At 40.1% G+C, this 19,035-nt stretch overlaps 1 protein-coding gene across 3 annotated transcripts in view; it reads left to right on the top strand.

Annotated features, from left to right (window-relative positions):
* Positions 1 to 1,810: 1,810 nt before the first annotated feature.
* The window catches only part of phf14 (PHD finger protein 14), a 26,863-nt gene continuing 9,638 nt past the window's right edge, over positions 1,811 to 19,035 (top strand). Inside the window, exons 1-17 of one of the 3 annotated variants that reach the window (XR_015864016.1) lie at positions 1,811 to 1,938; positions 2,960 to 3,070; positions 3,819 to 4,591; positions 5,045 to 5,177; positions 6,455 to 6,614; positions 7,170 to 7,281; positions 7,450 to 7,587; positions 7,706 to 7,852; positions 8,004 to 8,274; positions 8,801 to 8,907; positions 9,110 to 9,205; positions 9,376 to 9,482; positions 10,682 to 10,813; positions 11,046 to 11,208; positions 12,530 to 12,669; positions 12,941 to 13,062; positions 14,357 to 16,087. Coding sequence is in view for 2 of the 3 variants with exons in the window: in XM_088405181.1 (XP_088261307.1) it covers position 1,938; positions 2,960 to 3,070; positions 3,819 to 4,591; positions 5,045 to 5,177; positions 6,455 to 6,614; positions 7,170 to 7,281; positions 7,450 to 7,587; positions 7,706 to 7,852; positions 8,004 to 8,274; positions 8,801 to 8,907; positions 9,110 to 9,205; positions 9,376 to 9,482; positions 10,682 to 10,813; positions 11,046 to 11,208; positions 12,530 to 12,592; positions 12,941 to 13,062; positions 14,357 to 14,363 (2,643 nt within the window). In the remaining variant the exon portion in view is untranslated. Of the gene's footprint in view, positions 1,939 to 2,959; positions 3,071 to 3,818; positions 4,592 to 5,044; positions 5,178 to 6,454; positions 6,615 to 7,169; positions 7,282 to 7,449; positions 7,588 to 7,705; positions 7,853 to 8,003; positions 8,275 to 8,800; positions 8,908 to 9,109; positions 9,206 to 9,375; positions 9,483 to 10,681; positions 10,814 to 11,045; positions 11,209 to 12,529; positions 12,670 to 12,940; positions 13,063 to 14,356; positions 16,088 to 19,035 lie in introns of those variants that run through there. The other 2 variants (XM_088405181.1, XM_088405180.1) reach the window with 2 other exon arrangements.

The following is a 19,035-nucleotide window of genomic DNA, read 5'->3' as shown; positions in this document are numbered from 1 at the left end:
ATGTGATGGGGGGGGGGGGGGGGGGGGGGGGGGGGGTGAATAGTGCCGAAACCGCTTATTTCAAACCTTGAAAATAGTGATTAATTAATAAAGTAGTTTAAAAATGAATGAACTCAGTCAGCATTACCCGCCAAACTGACAATATTACAAATATGATTAGAAACTTTAAAAGCTACAGCAAACAATGAATATTAATGACAGCGAATGCAGTTATATACAATATATCAAATCGTGTGTGTAGTATGAAGCTTTTGATGGCAAGCTGTGCTGGCTAATTGAAAATGATTTAATGATGCCCTTGGAGTCCTTTTACTGAGTCAATGTAGCTGGCTCAGAATATTCACTTTTGCCAGTCTCACAAGTGACACATCATTAAGTATTATGATTGCACTTTTATGCAATCATAATACTCATTCACTCTTCTAACAGCCTTTTTTCTCACCGAGCACAAATGGCAGGGACCTCATGTATTCCTGGCAGGTACCACATACAGTATTTGTATGAAATGCCTTCAAACACAATTGTAAATTGTAAATTATGCAGCGGCAACGCTCATATTCATTTTCTCCTGATTATGTCTTTGTCATGTCTGTGATTACTCACAGACAACGCGCTGGGTCCACTCATTTCAGAATACATCATAAACAATTTACACATCATTAGTTTTGATCACATTATTTTTTTTTTTTTCAAAATGTCTGCGGCATGGTGAGTGCTAGGGTTATGTACTCCATTTAGAAGTCTCATCAAAACCATACGCGGTGTGTTTCGTCGCATTGTGTCATTGTCGTCGCTCTGTGAAATACAAAGTAAATGATGAAAAAGAGGTTCTTTTTGATTGGTTTATTGAAACAGCTGATCGGGAAGATGGACACAGAGCTGTCAACAGTCTACTGTCACGCTCTCACGTGAAATTTTGACGTGAAAATTAACTACAACGTAACATGCCATCAATGCGCTAAGTAAGCTTCAACTTCAAAATAAATTCACCGAATACACATGGAACTCAATGTGACGGCCTAACCAAGCTTTTATTTTGAAGTGTTTCCTCACAAGAGTATTTGTGTTCTGATCAGCTTTATCCTTTACCCTAAATTATTGCCATCACATTAAAGCCTTTATGAAAATCAATACACTACCATTAAAGGGACAGTGTGTGAGATTGAGACCGTTTTTCATTTAAAAAAAAATGAAGTAAATGATTGTAAATTTCCAAAACTTGCAATAAATTTGTTCTTAATGACCAACAGTGTGTTTTAAATATAATCATAGGTCTAGTTATCTTTAAATTACATGATTACATGGGGGTGGCACTTCTCCGGAGGCGGCCATGTTTGTTAAAGCTACGGACGATAGTAAATGCAGCACCTGCAGCACCTCCTGCTGTCTGTAATGAAAAATGGTCCAAATCTTACACACTGTCCCTTTAAAGGCTCATATTCAATTGCTAGTTAGGGGCACTAAAAAAACGCCTGTCGGTTACGCTGTCATTGTTTGATATGGCACAAGTCACTGCTAACGGGAGAACAAGACGTATGATGCATCCAAATGCATGCTGATATTGACAGCTATGATAGGCCCCAGCAAGCCTGCGACCCTGATGAGGATAAACGACTCAAGAAAAAGGATGAATAGATCGAAATATACATATATGTCCCTTATTTGACAGGAGATGTGCAATTACACAATGCATAAAAAACACCATCATCATAATAAAAAAGTCGATGCAGAAAAATCATTACATGGGAAAAATGTGTGACTTTTATTATTATTATTATTATTGAATCAGAACTCCGCTGAGTCGTGAACTCGGCTGTCCCTATGGCAACAGCACCCAGTCACTACATTGACGTCACTCCAGTGTTTGCCATTGTCCACGCTTGCTACGAAAAGGAAACATAGCTTCTTTTACGTAGAAATACGAACGAACGGTACAAAGTAAGTGACCATCTCTTGCACGCTGCAATAATTGATCTAGAAGTACCTTTGCATGTAGCAATGTTTTAAATGGCGATTAGCCCTGTCCAACCGCATTTATATGAATTAGCATTTAGCTCCGATTTCAGAATTCGTGATGTATTTACCACTGCTGTTGGTGATCACGGAAGCATCATTGCTTCACTCTGCGTTGTTTACCGATAAACAAACAGTGCACGTGCAAACGTGAATCGTGCGTCGTTTTATTGATTATTCGTAACTTATCTAGCCGTCAACCACAGTTGCTAGCACTGGCGGCTATGTTGTGGTTAGCTTACATAACCCGATCAATGTGATGAACGACAGTAGTGCAGAAATCATTTTAGCAATTGATCAAGTCGTCATAAATTGTCTGGGTTTACTGTTACTAGCTGTGTGTTATAATGAAGGCTAAAATGTGTAACGCTACTGCTCTGTGAGCTACTTGTGTATATTGTTGATGCATGTTCAAAAAAATTGGTTGCAGCGTTACCTGGCTACACACAAAATTGTAGAATACTGCAAAACAACATATCCAAGATCTGAATGAAATATTCTTATTAAATACGAATACAACAGTTGAATTTGCTGACGACAAACTTCAAAATTATCCCACTTTAGTGTCATGTATAGCGTTGAAACTAATGTGTATGATTCAAAAACATATGCGATGAACAAAATCTTTTTTAACATATATAAAGTGATACTTTAGGTCTAGTAATCCATAATTTATATTTTAACGGTTTTCACCACGGATACAGGAGGCTGATATGTTTTGCCACCTGAGGTCCACTTAAAGCAGCTTAGTGACATTAAAAAAAAAACAAAAAAACAAAACGAAGCTTCTAGGAAGAAAGCCTCCAAAACAACCTAGATCCTGTTTTTGATGTTATCCCTATTTCGGACCAGTTGTGTTTGTTTTCTGTCAGTACACATATCGTAAAGCTGCAAGTGTAAAATAGGTGAATGGCTAACTATGTTTTCTGTGACTGTTTCATTGTAGTGGACCGTGGTTTAAAGCGGCGTCAAGTGAAACCGCTGGCTGCTTCCCTTCTTGATGCCTTGGATTATAACAGCTCAGATGACAGTGACTTTGAAGTTGGCGATGCCTCAGGTATGCATAACGTTTTGTATTTTTCCATTTCATTGTATATCTGTACAGTGACAATAAAGGCATTGAATGCAATCTTGTGCATTGTGGTACAATATTGGATTTATTGTTTTATAGTACATATAAGGACTGTGTGACTAGTCACAATAAATCTGAAAATCAGAATCATCAACAATTCATTTCGTAATTGACGTTTGAATTTATTTTTGCGGCTTTTAACTAACAGGTCTACAATGCAAGCAAATTTGAGAGTGTATCTCTGTGAAATTCATATCCCACAGATTCACTTCCTTCCTTCTGAAAATGATGGAACAAGAAATTACCATAAAGATCAATGATTAGGACGATGATGATAACATTTTTGGTCATTTTGCAATGCAATTCATAAAGTTTTTGCTGATTCTCAACTCTGGTCCCTAGTTAGGCTCTATCATAACATTGCAATACAGTAAAAATATAAGATAATATTAAATACAAAAGTCAAAGAAACTACTCAATTTAAGCATTACTATTAATTGTACATATGACTTTCATTCATTTGCAGCGTTACAGTCAAATGTAAAAGATCAAACAATTGTAGCCTTAGTTTAAAAAAATGTGATAAAACTGCGAAAAATTGGATTTCAGGAGTGAAAAAGCTACATTTTCTATAAGCGCTTTTATCCCAAGCTCACTAATTTAGATGCGGCACGCAACACTGTAGAAATCAAATGACTAACTTCGATTTTTCATTTGTTTTATGTTTGAATAGGATCGGATGGAACGGGCAACGGCAGTGACGAGGAAGGTTCGAAAGCAAGCGGCGCAGGTTCCGCAAGTGACTCAGACAATGGGGGCTCTCTAGATGATGGGACTGATGAAGAGGAGCACAAAGATCTGACCGCTGAGGACAACCTGGCTGAAGACGAAGAGAAGTCCAAACAGCCGAGTTCCTCAGACGCGTCTACCAAAGGTAACGTCAGTCCACCGAAGAGCAGACGAAAGAGCAAGAAGGTTTTGGAGCCCGAATCCGGCGCGGAGGCCGGTAGTGTCTCGACTTTGACGTCCGGGCCCGGAAGTGATAATGGCGACGCGTCTGAGACGGAGCCCAAAAAGTGGAACTTTCGCAGGAACCGTCCACTGCTTGACTTCACAACCATGGAGGAACTGAATGAGATGGACGATTATGACAGCGAGGATGACAACGACTGGAGACCGACAGTTGGGAAGAAAAAAGGCAAGACGAGCACCCAAAAAGGAGACGCAGAGGAAAGAGACGGTGCCAATGCAGATAATAATGTGGATGGTGGCGATGACGAGGACGAGGATGACGACGACGACGACAAAAACGATAATGATGAAGACGATGAGGACGACGACGATGACGACGATGACGATGAGGACAGTGAGGATGAGGATGATGACGAAAACAGTAGCAGTGAGAGTGACAAGGAGGTGAAGAAACCCAAGAAAAAGGCAAAGAGCATCAATCCCTTTGATGAAGAGTTAACGAATGACAGCATGTCCCAAGGAAAAGGAAATGAGGTAATTGGGCCTTGTTTAGTGTTTTTATGACTTTTCTTAAGTCATGATGGATTAATTTGAGATACTTGTGTCTGGGGGAAAAATATTGTAATACTGTATTTCCAAAAACAGAGCAGGACGATACAGGAGATTGGAAGTTATCTCCTGACAAAGGCTTCGCAAAAGTCCTGCTTTGTTTTTGTAAATAAATAGTAGAAACCTGTTTCTTGCCAAAGTTGCTTTTGGATCCATGTTGTCTTTGCAGCACATGTCCCCCAAAATGTCTCATTTGGATTGTTTCCGAAAAGTAACCCGAGTTTGTGTCATCTGCAAACTTAATGTTCACCTTGATGGTCCTAGATATGTTGCTGCGGTCTCATAACTGCTTGAGGTCCCCAGCAGAAAGTGAAGCTGAAACCCAAACGCTATTGTGATTCACGTCATTTAAATCGGACATGTTTTTGCATTTAACAGGATGCCTTACTCGATCGGTCCCAGACCTGGAGCACTCAGCACATTCTCATTTGCTCAGTTTGCCTGGGGGACAACAGCGAAGATGCAGATGAGATCATTCAGTGTGACAATTGTGGCGTTACCGTGCATGAAGGTAAGTAGCTCTTAATTACACTTTTGTCGATAAATTGATTGCGAAAATAAGAACTAGTTCAATAGTTCTTTCAAAGCTGTGAAGTGCTCCCAAATGCTAATCATTAAGAACTCCTGCCAACTTTTTTAGCACTTGCTTAGGATGCGGTCCATTTTTTGACCAGAAATTTAAAATACTTCAATCATACAATCGTAACAAGTTTGGGGATTTAATTATCAAACCTGGAGATAAAATGTTGTGCTAGCTTATCTTTTGAACAATTTTCGGAGTGAAACTAAGAAGATAAATAAAAGTATAAAGTCATATAGCCACATTGTTTTTCAGAACCGCTTAATGACTGCTCATTTAATGTATTTGCTGTCAAATTTTTGTTGGTATGTCTTATAATCCTGTGTGCCATATAGTCCCCAAAATATGGTGATAATTAAGAAGCAATTAAAGCAATTTGTGTCAATGGCCTTTGTGTCATTCATCTATCTGTTTTCTATGTCCTTAATTTCCATTCGTCCGCCAGTGAGCTGGAGCCAATCTCAGTTAACTTTGGGGGAAATGTGGAAAAGATATCCGATGGCTCGCACAGCCAGTTGCCACACTTTGAGTCAATCTCACAAAAAAAGAAAAAAACTACAATATAAATACAAACCCTTTGCATTTGCAAAGGAATTCAAGCCGTATTGAGACAGTGCAAATGGCCGATATCAGAAAGTTCCATCCATGCACCACACAAAGTGTAAAACTGATGACTATGCTTGGTCTTACTTTTGATGGTTGCAACACACCCAGTGGGCATGGAGAAAACTTAAGTTTTTGATTTGTGAGAGTTTCCCATTGCTCCAAATGCTTTGAGGGTGGTTTGGTGAATTAGGAGTGAGCGTTATCTCCCCAACAGAGGCAGACTACCGCTTTCTACCCTCATTTTTTTTTATGATGACCATTCTCGCAGCATCGCCACAGAAATGGAATCACTGACTTCAGGAATTCCAAGGAAGAATTTTAAAATGATGTTGCTTTTACCCCTTTCTCTCAATCTTCATTTCTTTAATCAAACAATACGACTGCAGTGTCACACTCCTTGATTGGAATGTTTTAGATTGATTCTTGTGTTTGTACCCGTAGAAGTTCCGTTAAATTAAATTATTTAGTGAACAGATGGAAGATGCGCCTGACGTATTGCTAAGTAAAAAATTGAATAGTAACATGAAACCAATTGACTGTTATTTGTGTAAATAAAAGAGAAAATGTTGTCTTAAAAGGTGCGTCGTTTTCTCTGTTTTCAGGGTGTTACGGCGTGGACGGAGAGAGCGACTCCATAATGAGCTCGGCGTCGGAGAACTCGACGGAACCTTGGTTTTGCGATGCCTGTAAGAACGGCGTGATGCCAAGCTGCGAGCTTTGCCCCAACCAGGATGGTATCTTCAAAGAGACAGATGCTGGGAGGTAGGGTTTGGCGGCAGAAAGACTCAATGGAGAGATGCCATTTCGAGGTAGCGAATGAAACGTATGCAGAATCAAGTACAAATGGTATAGTCTACCAAAGGTTATCTGAATCGTACTTGTGTTCGGTTGCAGAAGAGAAAATTGACTTAGGGAGAAGGCTGGTAGAGGAATGAGAGGAGGAAGAGGAGAGATAGTGAAATAAAGGGAATAAGAGAAAGTGTGTTATGTGAAGCGTGGAGACTTCAGCCACGTTATCGCTGATAGTGCTCCTTAGCCAGCCTGCACCCAAATTTACTACTTCAGTAGAGCATGAAAAACACAGCAAATTAAACTGTGAAGCGCTTGCTTGCTAGAGATGGGTATCTCCATATTGGACTTTGGATTCCCTTCCCTTCAATCTGCATTTGAAATTGTGTGACACCAAAGTGAAGTCTGTTAGTATGGGCAACCAAAATCAGAGTATATTTTTCACTTTTTATAATGTAGGGCAGTGCTGATTTTATTTTTGATTTAAAAGTATGTGTGTTTACTGATTGTCTTCTTGAATCGTTTCAGATGGGTGCATGTGGTATGTGCGCTTTATGTTCCCGGAGTTGCGTTTGGAGATATTGATAAACTACGACCAGTCACTCTTACTGAGATGAATTATTCCAAATATGGGGCCAAGGCAAGTGTTTTTCCATTTCCTCATTTCAGATTTCCGTTTCCTTCATTGAATTCGTCAGACTAAGCGAATGTACGCCATCTAAGACGACAAGTTTTCCATCTCGGACGTACTTATTCATAATGCATTTTGCTTTTTTGATTTATTCAAACAAGTATTCTTTTTTTTTAGGAATGCAGCTTCTGCGAAGATAACCGTTTTGCCAGGACTGGCGTGTGCATCAGCTGCGATGCAGGAATGTGCCGCTCCTACTTCCATGTCACTTGTGCACAGAGAGAGGGGCTCCTGTCAGAAGCTGCTGCAGAAGAGGTGGAAAGCAATCGTATTCAAAATATCCTCAACATACATTTTAGGCTTTTATTTTTGGAGGTGCAAGGAATACCACCTGATGCTAATAACGTCCCCCCTCATCTTTTTTGATCTATAGGATATTGCGGATCCATTTTTTGCATACTGCAAGCAGCATGCAGATCGCTTTGATAGGAAGTGGAAAAGAAAAAACTACCTGGCTTTGCAGTCTTACTGTAAGGTTTCACTGCTCGAGAGAGAGAAGCAGCTCACGCCTGAAGCTCAGGTAAGATGGCCCTCAACTGGTATTACAATATGTCCTCCAGCAGAAACTGTGCAACACTATTGCTTACTATAACATATATACACGCACATTGAAATACACTTGTAGTTTTCCTCCACATTATTTCTAATTCAGATGGCATCTGCACCCATAGGCTCGAATCACAACCCGCCTGCAACAATACCGCACAAAAGCAGAACTGTCCAGGAACACCCGACCCCAAGCATGGGTTCCAAGGGAGAAGCTGCCGCGACCGCTGACCTCGAGCGCCTCAGCCATCAGGAAGTTAATGAGAAAGGCGGAGTTAATGGGGATTAGCACTGACATTTTTCCGGTGGACACATGTGACACCAATGCGAGCTTGGACGGACGTCGGAAACACAAACAACCTGCCCTAACTGCAGACTTCGTCAATTACTATTTGGGTAAGAAAATAGGTCCAAGCAATGGGACATTTAAATGCATCTCTGCCGGTCATTTGCTTATGATGTCCTGACAGTGACTGTGGCTATCAAATCAAACACTTTCAGTCATCCTACCACCAGGGGCCAAACGCAAGGTTAAGATTTAGGTTAAGGCTTTTGTAGGTGTTCTTACAGGCTTTTTCTTGTAGTATGAGCTCGGTTCTAAATATTCATTTTTTCTCATTGTTTTGCACTCAGCAAACTCAGCTGTGTTGCCCTGTGTGCCAAGTTTTTGACATCTCTCAGGGCCAGCAAGGCCTTCTCTGCTGGCCTAACATTTTCTGAGATTAGGACATCAGTTTGTCAGACTGACACAGCAAGCAAAAGGGATGGCCCAGTCAATGACTTGACATCACATACCCCCTCAAAATGTTACATCTAGCATAAATTAGCTGCTAACTAATAGCACTTTAGAACTCTTCCAAGTCAGATGAATAGATGTAAATGAATGCACATTTTGATGGTATTTTGTCCCACTGATCTTCAGAGCGTAATATGCGAATGATCCAGATCCAGGACAACATCTCTGAACAGAAGAGCTTAAAAGACAAGCTGGAGAATGAGCAAGACAAACTGCATGTTGAGTACAATAAGGTGAGCGGACAACATAAACCAATCACTCAAAGTGATTCTTTAAATACCGTAGTTCCCCAAATACAAGATGCACTTTTTTATTTACCCCCAAAAATGAAAGTATGGGTGCGTCCTATGCAGTAAACGGTAATTGGGATTAAATTGGGACGTGGGGCATCACCAGTGTAATGTTTTCTCGTATGTTGTGCATGAATGCATGAAGCTTTGTGAATCTCTGGAGGAGCTGCTGAATGTCAATGGAGATCTGCGAAGCCAAGGCCAGGCAATGTGGACTCTACTCGGGGACATCCTTGGCCAGGTACCTCCACCACTAGTCTCTCTTTTCCCAGAGAATATTTAGCACACAGTTGAAAATGTCTTAAAAAATTAGCAACCTGGCACAGGTTAACCACACTATATGGACTATGGTTCATAAGTGAAATATGACTCATTTTGGAACGGTGTATTTTTCATTCTCTATTTCCTCAGAAACTAAACACTCCAGCTGTTCTCAAAGCCCCCAAAGAGAGGAAGTCTAGCAAAAAAGAGGGGGGAACTCTTGGGAAGGCATCCAGCCTGCCAGCAATTCTCTACAGGTGGGAAATCACACACATTGAAATCTTAGTGCACATATAGTACTTTATAAATACCAAGTACCAGCGGCAGAAACAACAGGGCGTCGTGCCATTTCCCATCTGCGTACAGCAATTTGGAATATGGTGTGAATGCTAATTATAGTGTTTGTACACGCACATTTTGTTAAGATTGAAATTTTCTTCTTTTTTTTTTTTGAATGTCTGCCAAATCTACTCTGTACACTGTCATAAAAAAGGCATAAAATTACTATTAAAAGGGCAGGTAGACGTGCATGAACTCTAGTCACAGCATCCCAAACATTTTGGTTTTAATAACCCTTTTCATATGAAGATATCCTCAAGGGACAAAATAAAAAAATGATTCTAAACGTCCCTCGTCATTACTGCAGCTGTGGCCAATTGAATACGACGCAGTTGCCAAAATGTTTGTTATCCATCGACAAAGAAACTTCATTTTGTGCACGGTTAGCCTGAAGAATCTCAACGTGTGGCCAGGTTTCCGTGATTTGTTAAACCCAACGATCCCGTCAGTGATTTTCCTCTACGTCTTTTTGAGGATCACCAATCTTGGGTCTTACGGAGCTGACGTTAGACGACTCAGCAGTAGAGTCTGATTGGTTAGCAGTTAGCATTAACTTAGGTCTGCAATCTTGCCAGATTTCCCTCTGTTTACATTTCCTCCTCAGCCAGACGGGACAATAAGACATGGAGATCCCACTGGTGGTGGGTCTTCAATCTCCTGTCTGTCTTCATGACACCGTTTTTTTTCTTACTTTCGTTTTCACATACTTTCTTTTTACTTCTGCCGGGAGGCAACATGATTTAGGCGCATTATCACCACCATGTTTACACTCCAGATACTGCAGTTAACTGTATGCATCACACCACAGTTGATGCGGATCTTAAACATTTTGAAGAGATTCTGTACAGTTACATTTTCATCCAACAACCAAGGCTGCTGTATAGAAGATGATCTTCTGCACCCGAAATAATGTTTTGGAGATGATTTAGTTTAGCAGTTCATACGTTTGTGCTTGATCTTTGTTTTTTGGCGCCGCCTCTGGCCGCGGTCGATATTACATACATAATGAGAAGGATAATGTGGTTTTGAGAGCATCCAGCATGTTTTATGTATTTGTCACTACCAATGTAAAGAGCTGTTATAAATATATGGTATAAATAATATCCTGTTGTGACAGCTGCGGCATCTGTAAGAAGAACCAAGACCAACATCTGCTTGTGCTATGTGACACCTGTAAACTCTACTATCATTTGGGTTGCCTGGAACCACCACTGACACGAATGCCAAAGAAGACCAAGAACAGTTACTGGTGAGTTTCAAAATGAAAAATTCTCAATTTGTGGTGACGATTTTTCGTTCCGTACTCTTGGACTTTTATTAAATGATTTGATTGAATTTTCAATAGTATGCGTGTGTTGTGACGGTTAACTGTGCTCCGGCCGGCAGTACTTCTAAAGTTTATTTCCTTTAAATCCGATGAAAGTATCGTTTGCCGATATTCTAATCCTTTCTTTTCATTGAAATAAACTTGCTGTTCACAGGCAATGCTCAGAGTGTGACCAGGCAAGCAGCGACGAAGCCGACATCGCTATGGAGACGCTACCCGACGGTACCAAGAGGTCAAGGAGGCAGATAAAAGGTCCAATCAAATTCATCCCTCAAGAGATGTCGCCAGAGCCGAAAAAACCTCAAGTCAGAGGCACGGTGTGTATTATGGGTACTCCGCTTGATCCGCTACCGAATTGTGATTGACCCAATTTCGTGCAAAAGTGTACGAACGAATGCCGACCATCTGCAACCAAGGATTTTCCTCGTGCAAGATCTGACAGTTTTACTTGGTGACAATTTTAGTGCAGCAACCAAATGATGTAGTAGTTGCTCCGCGACAAGGAGAAGATTTTGAGTCTTGTCCGATTTCTGTCGCGAGTTAAGAAGGTAGTTGCTTGACCGTAATGGACGTGCGGCTCCATTTTTTTGTTTACTGAATTCATCGCTGGATCCTACTTATCTGAGCCAACCATGCTTTAAGTCAGTGATGTAGAGCTTCCTCCACTTGCCCTCTGGAGACTTTCAAGATTTGTATCTGACAGTTTTGTGGCACTGGCAGAATAGCTCCCCTTTGCTTTTTTTCACCGTCAATATTTGACCTTCTCGCACTCCTCTGCGACTTGCGGGAATTTTCATCTTGTTGTTAGTTTAACACGAAAAAAAAAGGAATGACGTATCACTGCATCTTTACACGCTCTGTATTGTTTTAGATGAGGCTTGAGGACTAGGTGAATTGGAAACTATTTCCATTGGACTAACTGTTTGCAGTTTGCAGTAAACCGCTTGATAATTGGCTAATCTAATTGCCTTGAATATTTCCCTTTGTTAGAAGAAGTGAAGATATGCCTTGGGAAATGCATGTCCACCCCCCCCTCCCCTTTTGTGTTTGATAAACCTCCATATGTTTTTGTGTATTGAAAAGAAAAAAAAATCATTGCTACACCAAACCGCATAGTGCAGTTTCAGTCATTTCCAAGCATCACAGTGAAAAACAGAACAATAGCGTAAATCATCAGTTTATGCTCGATGGTACAGTAGCAGTTTGATAGTATAATAGTTCTTGTGTTAGCTATATACACAAATGTCATGAATCAGCAGCGGATTTTGAATTCAATTAACATCTGGTTACGGCACTGCTAACAGCTTCTGCTGTGAAGTGATTCATACTTGTTAAAGATGCACTGAAGTACTTAATTAAAAGCTTGATTTTGCCAGCGATTCCTAAGCTGCCTGCAGTTTTAATAACCACACCTCAACAGTTTCAGGTGCCGCGCAACTAAGCATCAATCGTCTTATGAGTTGCCAAACTGCTCGACATACCACTTAAAGGGGAACCTAATGCATTATAAATGTGAAATAATAGCATATATATATATATATATATATATATATATATATATATATATATATATATATTTTTTTTTTTTTTTTAAATTCTGTGTAATAATTGTTTTTTTTTTTTGTTTTTTTTAAACAGAGAACCAGAGGGCAAAAAAGAAAGAATATACCATTCAGTGAAGAGAGAGAAGAGAGGATTGAGGTTCGTAACCCATTTCGGAGAATGCTAGAGTTGGCTTTGTCGACATTGAAGAGTCACTGATAGGTCATCTGAGCACGGCAGGTTATCTGATAACTGGATTGTATTTTTACACCTAATGTACCCACACACACACACAGAAAATTTCCTTGACTGTTTAAAATGTCTGAATTAATGAAAATGAATGATTAAATGGCTTTATGGCTAAATTAATGATTAAATGATGACATGGCTCAAACCTTCTTTATACTAAAGTGTTTTTTTTTTTTTATATCTCACCACACTACTTTTTATACATTACACTCAGAAAGATGTACGGACAGCGTTTGATTCTTCTTCATGTTTCCATAGGAATCGCTGCCCAGGGAGCGCCGACAGCGACAGTCTGCCGTGCTCAAAAAAAACAAAGCGGACGACACGAGGACTGAGTGTACAAGCTGTAAAGGACTGGGCGACAATGAAAATCTTGTGAGGTGAGAAAATGTGAGCGCTCGTGGGTCCAAAATGGCGGCAGGCTCGGCACGTGCTGCGTAATGCGTTACGGGCACTGTCCTGATGATTAAAGTTCAATCTTCATTTGGTTTTTCCCGCCCTGGCTCGACGGATGTATAGGGCTGATGATTTTTTCTTTCGCAGTATTGACCTGCCACATACATTTGCGCACTTCATTAAGATGTAATGAATAGCGCGATTTGGTCAGCTTCTTTCTAGGAATTCCAGGTGCGGACGTAATGCAGAGGATTATGCTCCGCTTTTGGAATGGTATTGAACCGAATTTCCCAGCTAGGGTGCCATGGCACTCAAGTAGCATGCTGCGGGAAATATAGACAATAACAACGATTATAATAGGAGTAGCACGTCTTTTGTAGTGTTGTTTCTTTACGTTTTCGTACGCAGCGCAACACAATTATCGAAAATATGGAAGAAAAAAAATGGGCAGCCTCGTTTTCAGCCACGAGCAGATATTTGAGACGTAAGCAAGTGTGTGTAATCATTTTACACCTTGTATTTGACTTAATATGACTTATTATGCAAACGAATGGATGTTGTTCAAACGCAGATACGTGGAGAAAATTGGTCTGGTTTTGAGTTATTCGATTATGAGTCGACCCTCTTAAGGGGTTTGAAAAGTAGGAAAAAAACTCGACTTATACTCATAAACGATTCGCAGTGAGCAAAAGACCGTTTCAACATCAGTCAGTGTAATGCGGGATTCTCAGCATGACACTGAGGAAGGTATTTCGCAAGAATTTAGTTTTATTATTGTTTTTTAAGACGGGAATTCTCGTCCATGGCACCGAAAGAGTTAGTGTTAGGAGTTGAATTAATAGGAAGTTTTGAAATCACTAAGTTATGACTCATTTTTATTCAACCAGGATATGTATTCATTGATTCATGGATTGTGCACTGTTGTGAATTTCGCTAAATTCACTAAGTAACCTCAAAGTTGGGTATAAAGTGCATTCAAAAGTTCATAGAATGTCACATTAAGCTGACTTGTAAAGATCATATATTTTAGGTTCATACTAAAATTTTATTCAAGCCGAGTACCCCTCTTTTTTTTTATTAAATAAAATTTACATTCAATACATACATTATACAGTCACAAAGATCTATTTACAAAATGTAGTCATACAAAGTGTAGTGTTTGTGTATTATCCGTCCTGTTATTTTTAGAAAAGGTTTTTGTTAGTATAAAGGTCGTGAGGTTTTTTGGTCGGGGTTGAGGTGCGCTGCCCTGACTCTTTCTATCTTTGCGTTGCACAGGTTGTGAGAGCCGGGGCAGCCACCTCACCTGGCATAAAAACTTGGGACCGATGACCGTTGGCTTAGAGACAGACAAAGGCAAAATTCAGGCAATTGAAGAATGCCACTCGGTACAGGCTGAAGAGCAAGAGAGAACAAGAATGCCCCCTACAGCCCATAACGGCCTCTGATCCAAACCGGACCCAACGTCTGTCCAACGGGAACCCGCAAAATCTGAAAATCAAATCGCTCCGTGATGAACTCACCGGTTTGCTGTTAAACCGCTGCTGCTACGTCATTACGACGGCGCTCTTACTTAATATTTCATCATTTGCTCTTTTGGTTTCTTTCATGACATTGATGTATTTTTAATGTACAATATTGTGGCAAGACATTAGTAAGGTAGCGCTTTGGAAGTGATGGAAAAGGAGAGTATAATTGATGAAATGTGAGGATTTTATTTATTTTCTGTCTCGCTACTGAAACTGGGAGAGCCGTGGTTTACGACGCTGCGGCGTTCACTGTACGGGCACGGCAACGAGATGTTTATTTTGATCATTTCTTGTTCTGAAATCCCCAAAATTCAGAGAACGTGGCATTGATGAATCCCATCTTAGCGGACTTGTAAAGCTAGTTCACTAGATACTAGAAATAACTTTGTAGTTCTCTTGAGGGGCGTAACATAAATCGACTTTGTAGACAAATATCAAAATTGTATTCGAGTCATGTAAAATTCACTTCTACGTCCAATTTTTTGAAGTAAAAGGCCAGAGCTAGTTTGTAATATGATTTAATGGCACATTACCCAATTTTTTTGTATACATGTTTAGATAGTTGTAGTAAATGCAATACATGAATACAAACGCTATTGTCTTGGGCATTTTGAAGTCTTCCTTGTTGTCATGGCCACAAGTTGACGGTTGACTGACACGTCTTGAGGGAAAAAAAAAAGCCCGGCTTTGTCTCCCTGTCCCTAGTGGTCCTCGAGTCAGGAGTGTCAAAACAGCGACTTTATCCTCTGTCAGAGGACGTGACAAGTAACACACGGTGCCCCCGAACGTCACTCCGAGGAGAATGTAGGCTCCTCCCGCCAAGCTTTTGGGAGCGGTTATGCTGGCGGCGTTTACGGCTTTTAGCAACCGATCGCGTCGGTCTTTGCAGACATCAGAATCGTAATTAGCCAATTCTCACGCATTGTCCAAAAGCTGTATCTCACGTCATTTTTAACGTCATCGCAATCCTGTTTATTTTGATTGCAGTGTAACCCGCTAGCTGTAGTGTGAATCTGTTTTATTTGTGTAGATGTATACGATATAAAAATCCTGTTTGCTACACATTTGTTGACATTAATTACACTGTGTGTGTGTGTGTGTGTGTGAGGGGTTATAGCTCTTGAAATTTAAGCGGGGCTTTAATAAACTCTTGACTTTTCATCTTATTGCCGCAGTGATAAATGAGTGTCAGCCAGCTAATTAATTGCTCCTAATGTGCAGAAGCAGCGGTCCGCTTGTGCATGTAATGCCCTCTGTCATCTATGATTTATCACCTGGGAACTGGCATTGTAGGTGGGGACTGGTTCATACAAGCTGTTACCCGGCCCATGAAGACCACACCAACATTAATCTGCTGTTATGTCTTTAATCATTAGCTCCAACGTGTGTGTGTGTGGACATGCATGTATTTATATATGTTTGCATTGTAAAGTGTACATACACACACGTCATTTCTTTTCAATACACATTTTCCTCAGAATTTTTGTGTTATCTCTATTTTTTTTCCAGTTGGTGGATTATGATTAGATTCCCCTCACAGGGACCCACAAGGCTCCGTTCTTGGTCCTAATTATTTTGTATAATATTTTTAATATGGTATTTGCAGACAATGCAATCTTAATATTACTCTGGGAAAAAATCTCAAACAGCTTTTGAACACCATGGAAAAAGAATTGTAGTCAATAAAAAACTGGTTTGACATTAATAAGGTATCAAAACAAAGTATATCATTTTCAGTACCAGACAAATTAAACATCAAGTCAAAGTTACTGTTAATTGAAATAGAAAGAGTAAATAACACAAAAATTCTTGGAGTAATAATTGATGAAAAATTATGCTAGAAATCACATATAATCTTATAAATTAAAAAAAAACTGAAAATATAGGTTCTATCCTGCATAAAACAAAGGTTTTACTAAATCATCAATCAACACATACATTATACTGTTCATTACCACTGCCATATCTGATATATTGTGTGGAGTTATAATACATATAAAACAAACACAATGAGTGACCAAAATTGCTGTACCAGTAGCATTCTCCAGGTAAGTAAATACGGAATATTCGGAAAAGTAATCCAGCCAAATTATGCAACGCGCCATGCAAAATTCTTGCAGGTAAGCTTTCGATCAACTGAAAAAAAATTGCTGAGGACAACTGACACTGGCGCTGACTTGTGACCTGCATTTAAGAAGGCGGTTGGTTTGCCTTCTCTCTTTATTAAATATACCAAAATAGCATTCTTAATAGCAAAATAGCAACAGCACACTTTTGCCATGAGTTATGCTCGACACACCTCTAACGATATCTTACTAGCATCACAGTGTGCTCCCATCATCTCACTGGTTTAGTATGAGATGGTAATCCACGACATTTTGAAAGTCTTCGACCAATGAAGGCTGGCGTTGTAATTACTCCCACCCAGGAGTCGTATCTACCCCTGCCCTCATTGTTCGATTGTCTCGCCGGGAACCAATCGTGTCTTGTAGGAGTGCCCAGCCACATGACGTAATCACTCAAGTGTTTCCCGCATCGTCCCTGTGGCACTGTCCTGATTGGACATGCCCACGTCCCCTCATCAGGAGGTGTCCCGGCGTCCTCCTAATGAAATGTCTCAATTGGCACCTCTCAATCTATCTGTGAGAGAGAACCCCGACATTGGCCTCCATTGCCTCAGCTTTAAAAGAGGTTCTATTTCGGATGATGTTCCAATACTTTGTAGGATAGCGACAGTGGAAAATGTTATGCGGGCTGACCTTTACACGGGAGAGGCTTAATGCCTTGCCCTGCGAAAGGTCTACTCCAATAAGTCACCGTAGCAAGTCCTAACAGCCAAAACAAGCGCTACTTTAATTATGTTTTATAATACAAAACCGAGACGAGTAGCCGCGGTGATGGATAAAGAGGCTTGCGGAGGAGCACTAGCGACCGCTAACCTTATCATTGACGAGGACGCGTCCCATTACTGTTCTGACACTGGGCTTGGGGAGCTGATATAGTGGTGACATTTTGTTTTCGCTGACCTCACCTTTTTCCCTCAAGAGCTAGGACAGTCGGTTGGAAATGTTGCGAGTGTGTATGCGTCTTTTGCACCATTTTATCATGCGTGTTTGAACATGATCGTTTTTTTCATTTAATTAAAAATTTCATTAGCCAGAGAATCTGTAAAAAAAAAAAAAGCTGCTTTTCTATTAATTTTACTCCTAAACTGAACCTGCAGAATATTGCTTAAGTATTGGACATCCCTGATTTTAATGGTTGGGTAGATCAGGGGTTCTCCAAGTGGGGTCCGTGAAATAATTTGGGTCATTGATTAAAAAAAATACATATACTTGTGTTAATTTGATGTTATTTTCTATTAAATTGTTCATGACTCATCAGGAAAGCAACCGATTCAACCAGTTTAATATATTTTAAAACGTAATAATTTTGACATTTGTCAAGCACGCACGTTGTCATCAAAGTGCTTGACATCCGCGCCCGCAGGGACCTCAAACAGACTAAAGAAAAGCTGTCCAAACAAAGAAAATCCAAAAAGTTTGAGAACCTCTGCCTTAAATAGGCACTGTAGGCTGAAACACTAATAGGACTGAACATGACTAAAGAGTAGCGGTGGCGGTCCGTGCGTTTTATACTTATACCCCTGATAGTTCAGTTATTGTCACAGCATTAGACAAAAAAAAATGCTGAATTGCTACTCTTTAGTGACCCCCCCTCAGCTTTCTTTTGTTTCCATTACAGCATTGAATTACCTTTATCCAGATTAGCTAATAAAGGCAGGCGTACTGATTTGAAGTTTTCTCAAGGGGTGTTTTTTTTTTTCTCCCAATATTTTACAAGTCCATTCATTACTTCACTCTCTTGTTTAACAATGGTTCCGTTGCCGTCAGTGAGGCAACAGTAAATCAAAAAGTAAGAGCTTTGCAAAGTCCAATAATCTTCTTACAATGAAAAGACACCGGTGCACTTTATCATGGAAGAGAGTTAGCGGCTGAGTGCTTTGTGTCATATTGATTTCTGTCACGTGGTCACTACGGGTAATTGCTATTCCCACCTGTGATAAATTCACCGCATTGTTTCAGCCACTTGGCTTAACTCACCAGCAGGGGTGGAGCATTCCTTGACCACCCCCACATCTAGGGGAACTTTTTGATTACTTTTTTTCTGTCATTTGTACCTGGATGTAGTATTCTAAGGGCCAATGGGGACGCTTGGAGGTCAAAATACCAAAATATTTCTCCAGAAGTAACGTTTATTTAGATCAATGCTTTTCATTTCTTTTTTGCAAAGTCCCCCTCCTCCAAGGAAAGAAAAAATGTCACCCCCCCACTTGTTGCGATGACCATAAAGTACCATCAGCTACGAAAATTGTATAAATATCCCTAAAAGTTGATCATTTTTAACATTAACAAGAGAAAAAAAATC

This window comes from Hippichthys cyanospilos, chromosome 21 (genome assembly GCF_059441005.1).
Source record: "Hippichthys cyanospilos isolate Australia breed blue-spotted pipefish chromosome 21, RoL_Hcya_1.0, whole genome shotgun sequence".
Lineage (NCBI taxonomy): Eukaryota > Metazoa > Chordata > Actinopteri > Syngnathiformes > Syngnathidae > Hippichthys > Hippichthys cyanospilos.
This window is presented reverse-complemented; position numbering and strand designations above follow the sequence as displayed.